The sequence below is a fragment of the Populus euphratica genome, unplaced genomic scaffold, assembly GCF_000495115.2.
Source record: "Populus euphratica unplaced genomic scaffold, PopEup_1.0 scaffold57.1, whole genome shotgun sequence".
NCBI classification, from domain to species: domain Eukaryota; kingdom Viridiplantae; phylum Streptophyta; class Magnoliopsida; order Malpighiales; family Salicaceae; genus Populus; species Populus euphratica.
Window position 1 is genome coordinate 3,671 of NW_011499919.1, and position 18,178 is coordinate 21,848.

The 18,178-nt window shown below is 33.5% G+C and overlaps 1 protein-coding gene across 9 annotated transcripts; it reads right to left on the minus strand.

Moving 5' to 3' along the window:
- Positions 1-7,203: 7,203 nt before the first annotated feature.
- On the minus strand, positions 7,204-15,916 carry LOC105134903 (uncharacterized). 9 transcript variants are annotated; one of them, XM_011039486.1, is made up of 4 exons: positions 15,510-15,916; positions 14,433-15,418; positions 11,235-12,154; positions 7,204-7,437 (listed from the first exon to the last, which is right to left on the minus strand). In XM_011039486.1, exons 2-4 carry the CDS (start codon positions 14,475-14,477, stop codon positions 7,419-7,421), a joined length of 984 nt encoding a protein of 327 aa, XP_011037788.1. In that variant the 5' UTR covers positions 14,478-15,418; positions 15,510-15,916; the 3' UTR covers positions 7,204-7,418. The 9 variants fall into 9 exon arrangements, with proteins under 9 accessions (XP_011037788.1, XP_011037782.1, XP_011037787.1 ...); XM_011039480.1 differs by lacking the exon at positions 7,204-7,437 and having other exon boundaries at positions 10,913-12,154; positions 15,510-15,622; positions 15,700-15,915; XM_011039485.1 differs by lacking the exon at positions 7,204-7,437 and having other exon boundaries at positions 10,913-12,154; positions 14,433-15,197; positions 15,700-15,915.
- Positions 15,917-18,178: the final 2,262 nt, after the last annotated feature.

An 18,178-nucleotide genomic window follows, 5' to 3' on the forward strand; every position in this document is an offset into this window, starting at 1 on the left:
AATGTCAAGCTAAAGAAAGGCTATGATCTTCAACCTGAAGCGAACATAACCTCAATTTTTAGTTAGAGAGGCAATCTAAATCAAAATAGGCATCCATAACTTGGCTGTAATGCAAACAAGTTGACATCAATATCAATAAATTAAGACCAGATTAAATACCAAAAACATGAGAAGAAACATGATAAGCAAGAGACCAACTAATAATCAAAAGAAAGATTTACTAAGCTGGCATCTTCAACCACCTAACAAGTCATTTCACATCCCTCCCCATCACAAAAGTATCTACATGTTCGATTTCGAACTTTATTGGCACATCCCGCCTATAATATTCAGTCCATGATGCTATCAAAATATAAACAGGCAATAAGCTCTCTTGAACCGAGCGCTTAGGCAATGTTTGTTTCGACAAGGGCTATGAAGAAAATAAACCAAATTGTCGGGGTTCTCAGGCTAGCTTTTTTTCGTCCTAGAACTCGGAAATTAACATAAGAATTTATATTCTCATCAAGGGAAACAACAATTCTCAGGCTAGCCTGTTTCTAAGTGTTGAAGGTTGATTTCTAGAGAGGACATGGCTGGTTATTAGCTAGAATTGGGTGTTGTTGATGATGATTTTATTATTTCATGGCTTGTTTCTAGGTGTTGAAGGTTGATTTCTAGAGAGGCCATGGCTGGTTCCAGCAAGTGGTAAGAAGCGGTCTGGTTCTACACCATATCATTCATTCTCTTCCATTTTATTTTTGGCAAATCAGAGTAGGACTAAGGAGGGGATGATGTTTCAAGATGTTAGTAGTATGGACTGAAGATCTCATTCGATATGGAAAAGAAGATGAAATTAAGATGGAAAGAAATAGTAATAATATAAATCAGAAACGAGATGGAAGTTTGGTTTTATGGAAATATCCCCTGGAAATATAGCTTGGTAGTTTGGTTGTGTGGAGACAAAGCTGCATCCTTTGGTTGTTGTTACTGTTTTGTGGTTTCTTAGTCTTGTTTTCCTTCTTATTTTGATAAATTTGCTAAACTTGAGTTTATGCAGATTTGTATTTTGACCTTTCGGCCATCTTTTGGCGATTTAATGCAATACTTCAGTTATCAAAAAAAAAACAGCAATTGCATTTTTTAATTTCAATCTCTTTCATTTTACTAACTTGAAACAAATCATAAGATGTAATAACTACCAAAAATTCATTATCCGAACTAAAATATGTAAGAGTAACTTCAAACAATAAAGAGAATCCCGAACTTACAGAGGAATTATTACTGTTGATACTGAAATCTGCGCTTTCCAGTGCCATTGTGACCACCAGCAGCAGTAGCATCCAATCCATCCAACACCTCCATCAAATCTGCCTTCTTTAAATTCAGGTCTTTCAATGTAAATTTTCTGTTGGCTAGTACAAATTGCCAGTGATAAACAAGCCACACCTGTTCCTGAAGCAAACGCTCCTTGTCAGTGTTCCTCTTGTGCCAATAAACCACGTTCTGTGGATCTTCGAGCCAGCTCTCGTTCACTCTTGAATTCGAAACCGAATCACGCAATTTTGAGAGTTGTTCGTAACTTATAAAAACCTTCCCTCCGGATCTAAACCCTTCCATCTTAGCACTCATGATCACGACCCTTCTCAATGATTTTGGGCGGTGTTCTAACATTGTCCAATAGAAGTCCATTACCGAAGAACTTAGGAGGGTAGCGAATTTTTGTTCTTCGCTCAAACGATGAGACAGCTTAGCCCCTTCTATAGTTGATAACAATCCAACATCAAATGCCATGCATGTAACAGCTTGAGAATCATCACCTGTCCACACAACGTTCATCTTGGTGACGTTTTGACAACAAGGTGGTTGTCGAGCTCGAGAAGGGCACCGACAGAGCTTAATTTCGATAGATTCCAGATTTGAAAACGCATTCATGATAGCAGGGATTGCAGATGATGAAATATGGTTGTGTAGTTTTGAGCTTGGAAAAAAACGACTCCTTTCAGGTGTACTGGAAAATATGAAGGAGAGATGGACGGTCTTGAAGACAAAGGATGCCCACTTCTTGCTAACAGCTGAGCAGCGAATGAGGGTTTTGGGGTCATCTTCCAATTTTGAAAAGATTTTGGCGGTCAGTTCATCAGGTAATTTCTGAAATTTGTCTGTCAATCTTGTTGATCTCCTCAACGTCAACTCTTGATTGTGGCTTTGTTGGGCTGATATGAATCTCTTCATTTTCTTTTTCTCTTGTTTAAGATGCAGTTGAGAGAGATTGTAGTAGGTAGGGTTGAAGTTTGACAAGAATTGGGTTCCTATGAGAGGGAAATTATATGGGAATGGTGAACAGCACTAGGTTTCAGTTGCCATTTATGGTAGACGAGGATTTAATAGCCACAGCAATTTTATTGGTTCACTTCTTTAAAAAGATTTATCCTTTATCACTGAATAAAACTTCTATTAAAAGATTTGTTTTCATTTTAATGTATCCAAGTTATCCAAACAGATTTCATAACCTACATAAAGACTGATTAAAGAAAATCTATTGCGTGAACAAGACTCACCATGACTTTTATACCTATCACTCCCATTATCAGAAAATTAGCAAATAATAATAAAAATATTGATGGAAAATATTCAATCAGTAATTATTGATGAAAGAAAGCAACAAAATATTTTCATCCATAATTTCCAATGAAAACAACAAAAAAATAAAACAATTTAAACAAATTAATAAAAAAATATGTCAACCATTTTGTCAATAAATTGACATATCAATCATACTTAATAAAATTTCATTGAAAAATCTAAATGAATTAACCTTCTCTTTTAAAATAGCAACCCCTCTCTCCCAATTAATTAATTAGCCAATCTATCACCTCATTCACAAATCTAGCCACTCAACTCGACAGCATCGATCTATAAATGTAATTAGTGTTAGTTTTCCTCTTTGGTTTTATTTCTTGTGAGCCTTCACTGCACCAAGTAAGCAAACCTGTCATTTTTTTAACTCATTTATGTTTAAGGTTATTTTATTAAGATTTTTTTTGTGGTATTTGTAATTGACTTGTATATTCAAGTGTTTTATAGCTTTTTTTCTAGATAATTTTATTGTATTAATGCATGATTTATTTGTTAGGTTTTGTTTGGGATTTGGAGCGAATTGGTTTTATTTATCATTTTATAAAATTAAGTTTGATTTTATAACTTAGGTGTGTTATAATTGAAGAGATGATGGGTATTTAATTAATGGATATCAATTATATTTTATCAATTTTATTATTAAGTTAAAAATTTTAAAAAATAATATTTTTTATGGAATTGGTAATAATAAGAAATAAATAACATATAGTTGCCTTTAGTCAATTCTAACTCATATATTATTATAGTATATTACATAATATAAGCTTGTATATATTTAGAAAAGGTTTATTATTTTTGTGTTGTAATCTCTACATTAATTATGGTACATCGTCTATCATATATAAATAAAAAAAGTTAGTTAACTAATAAATTAAGTTTCTTATTATTCTGAACTTGATATAAGATCTCTTACACTTTAAAACTCTCTTTCCTTCTCTCAATGGACTCTTCTTTTTAGCCACTGATGCATACTTCTTCTTCCTCTACTTTGGAAGTTTCCCTTATTACTGCTGTGAATCTTTAGACTATTTCTTCTCCCTCTATTCTGCACTCTTCCCCTGCTATAACCTTGAATCTTGCCACCATGGATGCATCAATTGTTTCCTTATCCAATACTCATCAAATTATTTCTTTGAAACTTACAAACACAAATTATCTTTATCGGTAAATACAGATGAAACCATATATCCTTAGACAAGTTGTTTTTCATTTTATTGATAGTTCTTTTTCATGTCCTCCTATTCGTGTGGTTGTTGCTGATAGTATCTCTCTTCAGATTAATAACTTTTTTTGGAAATAGCAGGACCAACTTATTTTGAGTAAAGTACCTTTTTTTTTTCAATGGATGTATTACATCCTATTGTCAATTACCAAACCTTGCATTGTGTTTGGCGTACTCTTAAGCAAACCCTTTTTTCTTCATCTAATTCTCATAATATGCAATTTCATGGTTCTTTTCAAGATCTTTAAGGAGTGATGATTTGATTACTATATTTATGCAAAAAGCTTTGATGAATTAGTTCATCAACTAGTTTGATTACTTTATGGTTCTCATAGTATTATTTGATGAATTAGTTATTGTTAACCAACCAATTTCGCTAGAAAACTTTAGTTTGTATGCATTTCATGGTCCTCGGGGTGAATTCAAAGACTTGATAACAAGCTTTGTAACTAAAACAAAACCTTTTTCAATGCAGATCTTCATGATCATCTCTTAACTCATGAATTCCTTCACAAGACCTCCCTTTAATTCATGGGTGTTATTGTCACTACTCCTTACTACCCATACCAATTCACCCCCCAATCAACTTATGTTGTCCAACTTTATACTTCTAGTTTATACAATAACAATTACAATTTCAATCGTGGTGGAAGATGCTTTTGTGAAGGTTGTAACAACAACAATAATAGCCCTCATAACATATCTAATTTTTAAAGTGTTAATAGGTCTTCAAACAACAGCCGGAGATAGGAAAATTGGCAACAAAATTAAAGGAATCATGGCTCTTCATAGTGGTCTAATGTCAGGTGTCAGTTGTGTCAAACCTTAGGTCACTCAATCCTTTAATGTGTTTAGATTTAAAGCTATGGATAATAGCCTATTGTCAATCTTGCATTCAACAATATTTCCTACACTAATGAATATTTTTCCTTGAATGCTGATGGAATATTTCCTCCATGTTTTCTAATTTTCTAGTGGTGTTCTAATTATAATATCCAGTCCGATCTATTGGGTCAACTTAGTGATCCACTAATCTAGAGCGAGGATAGTGGAAAAGTTTTTTTTTATTTTTTTATCTAAAACGACTTTGTTTTTTGGTTTTTTAATGAAAATATCAAAATCTAGTTGGATCCATTGACTCACGAGCTGGCCCTCGAGTCAGGTATTGTAACTATGCTACCAATTTGTGAATGTGAGCTCATCCTTAATAATTTCTCCATTTCTTTCTTCGTTTTTTGTATAATAATAATTTCTCTATTTCAAGTGTGTAAAATTGGTTCAAATCTGAAATGTGTATGCTTTACCGTTCCTAAAATATCATATGTGTGTGTGTGGAGAAATTATTGATATATTTGGAGACAAAAAAAAATTATAATATAACTCTTTAGTTATTATATTTTTTTTCTTATTGGACAAGGATAAATAGAAGAGATTATTCTTATTAATCTTAACAAAGTTACCTATTAAACCAACCTCTACACATCTTATTCCAATGTTAAATCAAATATTAAATTCAAAGTTCTAGGACGAGTCAGAGCAAAACTTGTTCTGTTGTTCATGAACGTGAGCATATCCTGGTACTTCTGTATTGACATGACCAGATGCCCAAGGTTGGCTGCTTCCAGTAGTTTTCTTGCTTGGCAACTTCTCAGTGACAACAAAATTTAGCGCCAATCCCATTAACTGTAATTTCTGAATGTTTCCTGTTGAAGTTTTTGGCAACTCAGCCATGAATTCCACCCTCACGGGAACCATGAAATGGAGAAGAGTTTTCCTTCAGGGAGCGATAATCTCAGATTCTTTAACATCATTTGTTTCGCCAATGAAATTCTTTTTCACTGAGTTGAATGCACAAGGACTTTCACCCCGTATAGGACTTCAAAATTAATTCCATCTTAGATTTACCTTAGCGGTCATAATCACCAAACTTGTCAATGTTTTAGGCATATTCTCTAACATTAGCGTATAAACCTCCAACAAAGAACGACTACGAGCACTTCTTTTACCAGGTTTTCCTCGGTTCGTTTCAAGAGACAATGAAGCACCGTTTGTTAACAATCCAATCTCCAATGTCATCAACAAAGAACCTGCATAACTGTTATCATCAGCATACACCATCATTGTCTTCAATCTGTAGGTATGATCATTAGAAGTTAGCTCAGGCTGACCTTAACCCCAAGAGATTTAAGGTTTGGAAAACCTTCATAAGATATTGGAATGAAGAATCTGGAGGGGAGAGTATCAAGTTTGGAGACAAGAGACGCCCACTTGTTGCAAACATAGGAACAGTGAATCAGGGTTTCGGTATCATCTCGTAACTTTGAAAAAGATTGGGAGGACTAATTCATCTGGGAGTTTCTGGAATTTGGCAGTAAGTCTTGTAGACCTTCTTAACGTGATTATGGGGTTCTTGGGACTATACGCGTCTTCCCATGTCTTGAAGATGCAAATTGCAGAGAAGCAGATATCTTTTCTTGTGAGAAGGAATGTGTCACAAAGGATTGGAGTTCAATAGCTATGGCAATTTTATAAGACATGTTAAGCATTACAGCCCAAATCCCTAATATTATCCTCAAATATTAGCGCCCAGCCTGATAAAGATGAGACAAGGCTGCTCCCTGCGGGCCTGCGTTAAGTTTAAAGTCAAGCTATCCTATTAGCCAACAGCCCTGGCTAACAAGTATAAAGCCCACATCTCGTTCCGTTCTTAGAGATCATCTAGCGACTTGCACCAGCCTGGAATTTTAGGGAACAGCTAATATTTGATAAAGGAAGCTCAAACATAATCTTATAGGCGAAAAAGTGCCATCTTCCCCTGCTTTTGCTGCAATAGCGAGGCCAGCGAGGCGGTAAAACACGGTGTTGCCGAAGCAGTGGCAAGTGATAATTTATCATGTTTTAGCCTTTGGCAAACAAGATGGTTTATAAGCAGTAAGCAGTAAAGCAGTAAGCAGATTGCTCTAGCATCAGACTGGAAAGTTGACGTTCATGCCCTGAAACTCATCGACTCTTCCTTTATCTGCACCTAGACGGATTATTGCTAATCTTTTAGCCCTTGCGCAGAATTTTGAGCTTGCTCTCGGTCAGTTTTCCCCTACCGAGACGAGTAAGGTTGCATATTAGTTACACTGTTCAGGTATTCAGATTCCGATGCAAATTGATTTGGAAGCAGATTGTGAATCCAATGCTCCACAGTATTAGTACTTCTTCTTCCAATCTGTAAAATCCGTTCGTATATGTATACATATATCGGTGGTTTAGTTCAATGGGATGCTGAATTCTCTATCAAAGTTGAATACCATTCACATCGGAAGTTACAATCTTCCACACCCTTACAATTTATTACACTTCTATCAGTGAACTAAATAAAAAAAACATGCTTGTAATGTTATTAAGGAGACAACTATTTCATAACACGGTCCATGACACCTCCATCATCAGACTAAATTCAAACACAGTTGTAACAATTAAAGATATACCATTTAACTAAAGCAGTATTTTCTAACTTTAGACAGTAAAGCAAACCCTATAACTTACCATTATACTCTCGAACTACTGTCAGAAGAAATCTGCATTTTCATGGATTTTCATCAAAAGCACGCAGCAACTCATCCACATCTGTCTTCTTTACAATTGATTGCTTCATGTTGCATCTCTCTCCTTCCCATTTATGAATAAGCCACAACTTCTCTCCAAGCCGATACCTATTCTCCTCATGCTTCTTAAGCCAACATATAAGATTCTGCGGATTCTTCAGCCAGCTCTCGTTCAGTCTCGTACTTGAATTCAAAGTACGAAACTTGGCCAACTGTCCAGATTCCATAAACACATTCCCACCTGATCTATACATCTCCTTATGTTTTGGTACATACCGTTCTAATCCATAACCAAGTAACCCAGCACTCAAAATCACCACGCTTCTCAGCAATTTAGGCCGATAACATAATATTACAAGAAAAAAGGACAACATCAGAGGATTCTTGACGTTTAGAACATCCAATGCTTCTGATTCAGGTAATAACATCCCCTCGCCATCACTTGACAACAACCCAACCTCAAATGCCATGCACACTTGAGTGTGCATTTCATCGTTCATATCCATTGCCTTCAGCTGGAACTTGAAGCCATGGGTGCGAGCTATTCCAGAATACCGAGGGACCAGTGAAGGGCAAAGGCAGAGCTCGATTTTGAGAGAGATCATATTAGCAAACACTTTCATGAGGGCAGGAATTGCTGGTTGTGGAATGTGATAATGTGATTTCCAGCATGGGAGATAATCACCTGCAGTGCCCGGATACGAGAATCTAAGGGAGAGTGAGTCAACTTTGGAGACAAGGCATTGCAAATGCTTGCAAACTGCCGAGCAACAAATAAGGGTTTTAGGGTCTCCTGTTTTTTTCAGGATGGATACAATCAATTCATCAGGTAATTGAATGAATCTGCATGATACATCCAAAATACAGTCTTTCTTGATCAATTTGGACACCGACATTTTCTTCGAAAGATTGGATTCAAAGGTTTCAACTGAAATTAAACAAGATAAAGTTTAGTCAAAAACTAAATATGGTTAGTATGGCTTCAATAGCCTCAAAAAAAAAAAAAGTAAAGAGTTTTTCCAAACATAAAAAAATTAATTGAACAATAATGACTAACTATTACATTGATTATCTAAGATTTATACTTATCAACAATCTCTAAGTTTCAGAATTACTTTTAAAATTAAGAGCATGAATAGATACACTTGACCCCACCAGCCAACAAATAAAAAAATGAAAGATTCAGCCGTAGCAAACAATATTGAAACCCTAACTTGAGATAGAAAATGCAAACCCTAACCTGTGATTAGTAATCAGTGATCTCTGAGATTAGGGTTTGGATGGGAGAGATCAGAGCATCGGTAAGTTTCGAGCAGGGTGACGACAGAACCAAACAGACAGAACACAATCTCGTTTGCTTAGCTTACATGGAATGGAAGTCCATCCACACCTACTCACTACATTAAAAGCATGTTGGAAAACACGTGGCAAGCACCCGTTTCACTTGGATATACAGTTAAATACAATTTAGTCCCTCTAATTTAACAAAACTAATTAACTATTCTTTATAACCCTGGATTTTCGAATTATTTTAATTTAGTTCTTCCACCAATTGTATGTTTTATGACCGCATTTGAGTTATAAATCAAAAGTTATTTTTTACATATAACCACCTTTAGGTCGCTCACTCGTCCGCTCGAGATTTAATCTAAACTAAATTTTAGATTAAACTAAGTAGAAATTGGGCATAGTACAACCCAATTCAAATCTAATTTAATTTTTTAAAAAAATACCCTTAAATAACATTTTAAATTTTTAATAAAATATTAAAACATCGGTGTTTTGGATTAGTTTTTAAGTTAATTTAAATTGAATTAACTTACCCAACCTAAGAATAAGCTAGACTGAATTTACTAAGTTACAAATATTTTTTTAACAAAAATATAAAAGCAAGTTTGGTAGAAAAATATTCAAAATAATTTTTTCAAAAAAAAAAAAGGAGAAACAGTACAAGTTAAAAGTTGAGAAGTGTGAAGTAGAAAATTTAAACTTGTGATCAAAACAAAATTTTGACCCGATTTTGTATCAACTTTTTTATTTTAAGTTTAAAAGGTAATTATAATCGATGACTTTTCTCAAATTAAAAAGTTTAAATAAAAACAATAGTATATTTAATTTGTAAAAATCGTTCATGTAAATTTTGCACATAAACCTGTGTGTCGATGGTCTTGGTTTGGTTAAATGAGAAACTGCGTCCTTTATTCATGTTGGAAATCACTATCTTTCACCCCTTTCCAATTCAGTGACAGCTTGTCATTCTCTGTGGGTGACTCAAAGGTGCGACAAGGCCCCTCTCCGTTTCATAGTCACAACACCCAACTTGGTCTCTTACCCTATCCAAAGCAGGCCGGGGTCATGAGTTTTAATAGGTTGTTCAAATAATGTTATTTTGATTAAAAAATAATAATAATAATTGGACATAAAACCCGACCATGGCTAGGTTTTCAGTCACCGAGTTCACTTGCTAGGCCGAAGTGGGTTTTATAATTATACTCCATTCTATTCAAATTATGCATCTATCCATGCCTAATGACGATGTAGGAAAAGGCTTTCAAGTCTGCTATTCTTGCCAGTTTGGGATTTCAAGCATTTCCCGACTATCAACAGAGAAAGTTGATAGACAAAACATTCTTAAAAAAAACAAATGAAAGCCAAACATGCAAAAATGTCACAAAAGGGTGCTTGGTTGACTTCTCTTCAGAATCCTAATCAATTGATTAACCATCTGCAACCCGCTTGAGCTTGATAACGCATATCATGAAGGGGGGGAATAAACAAAGCATTGCTAACTAAAGTGGTAAAAAAAAAGACTATCAGAAACATCAACCATAACATCACAATAAATTAAAGATCAGAATAGTCACATTGCTTATCCAACCACCATAGATCATTGCTGAATTTGAGCTTGTTCTTGGCAATTTTATCTTGCCGAGATCAGCATGTATGATTATCAACTATGCATATTCCGCCACAAATCAGGATGGAAGCAGATTATGAATGCAATGCTCAATAGGAATAGTATTTTCACTCTTAATCAGTAAAAATCGTTCATAAAATTGTGGCACACAATACCTGTGTAAATTGCTGGTTTAGTTCAATGAGAAACCAAGTTCTCAATCAAAGTTGCATGCAATTCACGTCGAAAGTTGCCACTTTTGCCCCTTTTCAAGTTATTACACTTCCATCCTTGAACTAAATTAAAAGAAAAAACATGCTTATTTGCAATAAAGGAAACAACAATTTCATAACACATTCCATAGTTCAAAGTTGCATGCTATTCACGTCGAAAGTCACTACATTCGCGCCTTTTCAAGTTATTACACTTCCATCCTTGAACTAAATAAAGAAACATGCTTGTATTGCAATTAAGGAAACAATAATTTCATAACACATTCCATAGTTCAATGAGAGACTGAGTTCTCAATTAAGTCTCATGTCTACTTTCACGCCTTTTCATGTTATTACAATTCCATTCTTGAACTAAAAAAAAAAACATGTTTGTATTGCAATTAAGGAAACAACAATTTCATAACACATTCCATAGTTCAATGAGAAACTGAGTTCTCAATCAAAGTCTCATGCCGAAAGTTACTACTTCCACGAATTTTCAAGTTATTAAATTTCCATCCTAGAACTAAATTAAAAAAAAAAAAAAACGCTTGTAACAGTTAAAAGATTACCATTTAACTCAAGCATTATTTTCTAATTTTAGGGAGTAAAGCAAACCCTCGAACTTACCATAGTATTCATGTTACTACATTCAGAAGAAATCTTCATTTTCATTGTTTTCATCAATGTCCTCATCGAAAGCATGCAGCAACTCCTCCACGTCGCTCTTCTTTACAATTGACTGATTCATGTTGCATCTCTCTCCTTCCCATTTATGAATAAGCCACAACTTCTCCGCAAGCTGATGCTTATTTTCCTCATGATTCTCAAACCAACAAACCAAATTCTGTGGATCCTTGAGCCAGCTCTCTTCCACTCTTGTCTTCGAACTCAAAGCATGAAACCTGGCAACCTGTTCAGATTCCATAAACACATTCCCTTCAGATCTATACTGTGCCTTATCTTCTGACCCATAACTCTCAGAACTCAAAATCACCATGCTTCTCAGCGTTTTAGGCCGATGGCATAATATTACAAGAAAGAAGGACAACATCAGAGAGCTCTTGACGTTTCCAATATACAACATGTTCGATTCAGGGAAAGAAATCTCCCCATCAGCACTTAACAACAACCCAATGTCAAAGGCTGTACACATATGAGTGTGCATTTTATCATTCATATCCACAGACTGCAGCAGGAACTTGAAGCTACGCCTGAGAGATACTCCATAATAACAAGGGAGTAGTGAAGGGCAAAGGCAGAGCTTAATTTCAAGAGCTTTCAGATTAACAAACACTTTCATGAGGGCAGGGATTGCTGCTTGTGGAATGTGGTAATGTGATTTCCAGCATGGGAGATACTGACCAGCCTCACCCGGATACGAGAATCTAAGGAAGACTGTGTCAACTTTGGTGACAAGGCATTGCAAGCGCTTGCAAACTGACAAGCAACGAATAAGGGTTTTGGCATCTTTAGTTCTTTTCAGGATGTTTACAATCAATTCTTGCGGTAATTGAAAGAATCTGTCAGAGACATCTGAAATACAGTCTTTCTTGGTCAATTTGGATACAGACATTTCTTTCCAAAAGATGGGATTCAAAGGTTTCTCCTGAAATTAAAGAGGACGCAGTTTTAGTATAAGTTAAATATGGTTGGCAAGGCATCAATAATCTCACCTGCAAAACAAATCATAATCTTACAAGGATTTTCCGAAAAACAATGAATTAAGCAATGATGACCGACTACAACATTAATTGTTTCAAGATTTTTTCTCATAAAGATTATAAGTTTCAGAATTACTTTTCACTCAAAAATCAAGACTAGATACACTTGACTTCACCAATCAACAAAATAAAAAAATGAAAGAATCAGCTGTAGGAAAAAGGATTGAAACCCTAGTTTGAATTGAAAATGCAAAACCTAACCAGAGACTGAGAATGACAGAATTAAAAAGTTGCTGCCTCCACCTTCAAGTATAACACCTAGATCTCACTCTTCTCAGGTTCCTCAAGTATCAGTTTAGAGTTGAACTCACACTCAAACGATTGAGTGATCAATCTTTGTGCTCTGAAATTAGGATTTTTGAGGGAAGATATCAAAGCATCGGTAAGTTCGAAGCAGAATGAGGACAGAACCAAACAGAAAAAAGAAATGAAATTGCTCATATGGAAGTTAATCTGCACCTACTACCTGCCATAAAAACATGCAAGAACACACATGTGACAAGCACATGTATCATTTGGTTATACAGTTAAATATAATTAGTCTCTAATTTAGCAAAACTATTAATTATTCTATACTGTCCCTAGATTTTTCAAATTATTGTAATCTAGTTCTTCCATCAATTTCATGTTTTATTACTCAAAGTTTGTTTTCAACTAATTTTTGACTTTGAGTCTTGATTCAAAAGTTATTTTTCACAAATAACTTATGACAGTAATGAGTTTATGTTACAAACAGGTTTGTTAAAAAAACAAATACTTGAAACAACTTTTTTGAAGAGGAAAGTTAGAATTAATAAGTTACAAGTTGAAAATTTGATTAATACAAAATCTTTATTCAATTTTGTAACAACCTTTTGATTCAAGTCAAAAGTTATTATTAACCAAACATATTTATAGCTTTTCTTTTGAGTCAAAAAGTTAAAAGAAAAAAAAAACAATCAATTTGCAAAAATCATGCATTTTCTCCTAAAAACACTAATACGCTCGCTTATCAGTTATGCTATTCAGCTATGCAGATTTAGAAGCAAGTAGATACAGAAGCAGCACGTAATGCCCAATAGAATTGGGATCTTCTACTCTTTAATTTGTAAAAATCATTCCTGTAAATCTAGCACATAATCCTGTGTGTATACATTGGTTTCGATCACTGAGAAACCAGGTGTTTTATTCATGTTGGAAGTCACTATCTTTCACCCCTTTTCAATTTAATGACAAACATCACAGTTTTGTAATTCACTGTCAAAGACTCAAAGATGTGACAAGGCTCCTCTCCATTTAATTAAAGATGTTCTAAATGAGAGTTAAGGCTTTCAAGTCTGTTGTTCGAGCCAATTTGGAATTTTATGAAGTAGCTAATGATGATCAAGAAAGAAAATTGATAGAAAAAGAAAGAAAGAAGAAAAGCAACATGTCTGCAAAAGAGTAACAAAAGGAAGCCTGACTGACTTCTCTTGAGAATTCTACAATCAATTAATCAACTATCTGCACCCTGTTTCATCTTGAGCATGATAAAGTGTATCAAGAGGGCAGGCAGAGCAATAAACAAAGCATAGCATAAATAATATTATACAAGACACAATCAAAACCATCAGCCGTAACATCACAATACATTAAAAGGCCAGAATAATCAACAATGCTTCTCTAACCACCATAAATTATTCCTGATTTTTAGCTTACGCTTGTCAGTTTTCCCCTATAGAGATAAATTATTCAGATTTTTAGGTTTGATTATCAGTTATGCTGTTCAGCTATGCATACTCTGAGGCAATCGATATGGAAGCAGATTGTGAATGTAATGCTCAGTAGGATTAGTATTTTCTCCTTTAAATCTGAATAAAAAGTTCATAAAATTGTGGCACATGATACCTGTGCGTATATTGTTAGTTTAGTTCAAATGAGACACAGAGTTCTCTGTTAAAGTTGCATGCTACTCACATCAGATGTTACTATCTTTCCCACCTTTTCAATTTATTACACCTGCATCCTTGAACTAAAAAAATCACGCTTACATGTTCAATTAAGGAAACAACAACTTCACAGCGCAGTCCATTACATTTCCATCCTCAAATTAAAATCATGCACATTTGTAACAATTCAAGATATACTATTTAACTAAAGAATTATTTTCTAACTTTAGACAGTAAAGCAAACCCTAGAACTTACCATTGTACCCAAGTTACTACTGTCAGAAGAAATCTGCATTTTCATTGTTTCTCATCTTTGTCGTCCTCGTCAAAAGCCCCAGCAACTCCTTCACATCTCTCTCCTTTACATTCAATTTATTCACATTGCATCTCTCTCCTTTCCATTTATGAACAAGCCACAACTCCTCTCCAAGCTGATGCTTATTTTCCTCATGATTCTTACGCCAATAAACCAGATTCTGCAGATTCTTAGGCCAGCTCTTGTTCACTCTTGTATTAAAAATAAAAAATAAAAGGCATGGCCAGCTGTTTAGAATCCACAAACACCTTCCCTTCTTCTGATCAATACCCCACCTTACCTTCTGAACTATGTCCCTGTATCCCAGCACTCAAAATCACTGCGCTACTCAGAGTTTTAGGCTGGTGACATAATATTACAACAGAAATGGATAACATCAGAGAATTATCAATCTTTTCCAGATAGAACCTGTTACATTCATGGGATAACATCCCTTCATCATCACGTGACAAAGATCCAGTCTCAAAATCCATACATAAATGAGAGGATTTTATTGTTCATGCCCTCTTCCATCAGCTTGCTGCGAAAGCATGTCCATGATGCACTCCATAACAAGAAATTAGTGAAGGGAAAGGGCAAAGCTTAATTTTAAGAGATTTCATATTACCAAACACTTTCATGAGGGCAGTGAATGCCGATTGTGGAACGTGGTAATGTGATTTCCAGCATGGGAGATACTCACTAGCCTCACCTGAATACAAGAACCTATCTAAGATAGTGTCAGCTTTGGAGACAAGTCATTGCAAGTGCTAGCAAACTGTGGGGCAACAAATACAAGTTTTAAGGTCTCTTGTTTTTTCAGGACGATTACAATCACTTCATCAGGTAATTCAATGAATCTGCATGAGACATCTGAAATATAATCTTTCCAGGTAAATTTGGATACCGAATTCTCTTTTGCGAAAGATAGAATTCAAAAGTTCCTCCTAAAATTAAAGAAAATACTATTTTAGTCAAAACTAAATACATGGCTACCATGTCTTCAATAACCTCTCCTTCAAAATATCACAAACTTACCGGCATTTTCCAAGCTCAAACAATAATGCCTGGCAACAACATTAATTGTCCAAGCTTTCTTCTCATCAAGAGTACACAAGTTTCTGAACTACTTACGAGAGGGACTAGACACACTTGACCTCTCCAATAAAAAAAAATGAAATGAAAGAATCAGCTGTAGTAAACAAGAGTTCAAAATGCAAACCCTAACCTGTGAGAATAACAGAATTGAAAATAAGCAGCCTCCACTTCCATTTATGATGCATCAATAGCCTCTCCGTTTCCTAGAGAAACAAGTATGAATTGGACTCAAACTCGAGATATTGAGTATCCATCTGTAAGCTCTGAAATTAGGGTTGAGGGGAGAGAACAGAGCATCGGTAGGTTTGGAGCAGAGTGGAGTTAGAGCCAAGCACACGTCACGTATTACTTGGTTTTAGTGTACTATATATGTTAGTCCCCAAATTTTAACAAAACTACTTAGTTAGTCCTTATAACCCCATTGTAATCTAATCTAAGTCGGATTTTGAAAAAATAAAATAAAATAAAAATTACTTTGATATGAAATAATTAATTTGACATCAACTACAAATTAATCATATGTTATTTATAAATTACATGATAAATTTTGTTAATAAAAGAAGGATCTAATGAAAATACAATAGATTACATTATGAATTGAGTTTTCCTTTAGTTAGTGTTGATTTGATATATGGTTTTATTTCAATCTTAATTATATTTTAAGTTTTAATTGATGATAAGAACTATTTCATATATTTATTGACTTTAAAAGTAATTAGATTTTCTAATAGAATCACAATTTATAAAAGACACATAACTTAAAATGTCCAACTAGTATTAATTAATTATTTTATCATTAACATTTAATCATAATTACTGTTAAATTCTCTTGCTAGGATAAGAGAGTTTCGGCTAATTGCTTTTCAATTCCGATTCACGTGCTTAGATGCAAATCGAGTTTTACTTTTGTTTTTCTTTTTCTTTTTCCTTTTCTTTTTCACTCCATCTATGGCCAGCTTTCGATTATGTTCACTTGATATAGTTAACATAAATTTATTTTTCAACTTTTTTGTAAAGTAACATTTTTTACATTATATAGTTAAGTAAAATTATTTTAAAAAAATTCATATACTGCGGTAAAATCTAACTCAATAACCAATTTAAAATATGATTCATGTTATAGATTAAAAGGGTTGATTTCTGTGTTTTTATTTAAAAAATTATTAAAATAATATTATTTTGATTAATGTTTTTAATAAAATAATATTATTTTGATTAATTATTTTTACAAAACAAAGGAATAAATTAAAAGTCAAATTATGAGATTAATCTGATCAATAAATCAATTTAAATATTTAAATCAAAATTTTATTTATTTTCAAGTATAATACCCCTATAAATGATTTGATGACTCGATAGAGCCAGATATCATCCACAAATGAGTTACAGATTGTTATTAGCCATTTGACATTTTCGGAGTACATAAATACCATAGCCATAAAAATGTCAATTTTGTTTTCAATGTTAATCTAATTTAATTAAAGCTTAATTTTAACCTTTCAATTTTTCTGCCATTAATCGAATAAAGTCTCTAAAGGAGAGTGGAAAACTTGGAAGGGAACGAATTTCACTGAATTTCCATTTTATGGTAAATATAATTATAATTATAATTATAATTAATAAATATCCAAACAAGGTAGGCTTCACTTTAAAATAGGAAAAAAGATGTGCTTCACTTTAAAATAGGAAAAAAGATGTGTGTCAATATAATCTAGATAAGTACTGATTTGAATTCAAAGGTTATATAGTATTTGATAAAAATATATCTCAGATAATGTTTCAAATTTATTAAATATACTAATGATAGGATTTAAACCCTTTTTCTTTTTCTTATTTAGATATATAAAAAAGGATAGTACCAAGAAATATAATGTAATAACAAAGAATTTGAGATTTGCATAGCAGAATTTAAGTTTGAGTTAAGATATGCACCTCTTATAAGAATTTGAAACAGCCAAGAATTTATTTATTCATCTAAACTTATAAAATACATTTTTTAAAGAATATAATTTTATCAAATCTTAAAAAAAGAAAATAAGGTTGAAGAGTCACTGAAAATTAGATAATCATTATATTAAATATAAAGATAATGAGAAATGGAATTATTATATACTCTAGAAAATTAGGATTAGTGGTTGAATAACACTTTAATTGTATAATTAAATTAGAGGTGATTATTTTTAATTTAGTTCGGTTTTTAACAACAATAAAAAAATAATTAAACCAAAATTTTTAATGATTGGATAAGCACCATACATGTAACCCACGTATGTAATTGGATGAGCACCATACATGTTCCTTTATCTCCAAATATGAAAATTAAAACCACAAATTAAGAATTAATCTCCAATTTTCAATCATATCTTAGTTAAAAATTCACATTCAAGCTTTCTTGTTTAAAAAAACAATACTATCTAGCCTTGTTTCAGGGGAAAAAAAATCTCAACGCAGCTAATTGTGAAAACACAGTTATTATCATTGTTTTAGTTTTTGTGGATTAATTTGAAACCGGTTGATCTGTTTAGCCTAGTTGTCAAAAAAAAAAAATAGCTTGGAGTTCATTCAGCTTATATAGTACACTCAAAACTCAATCAAAATTTGATGTAATT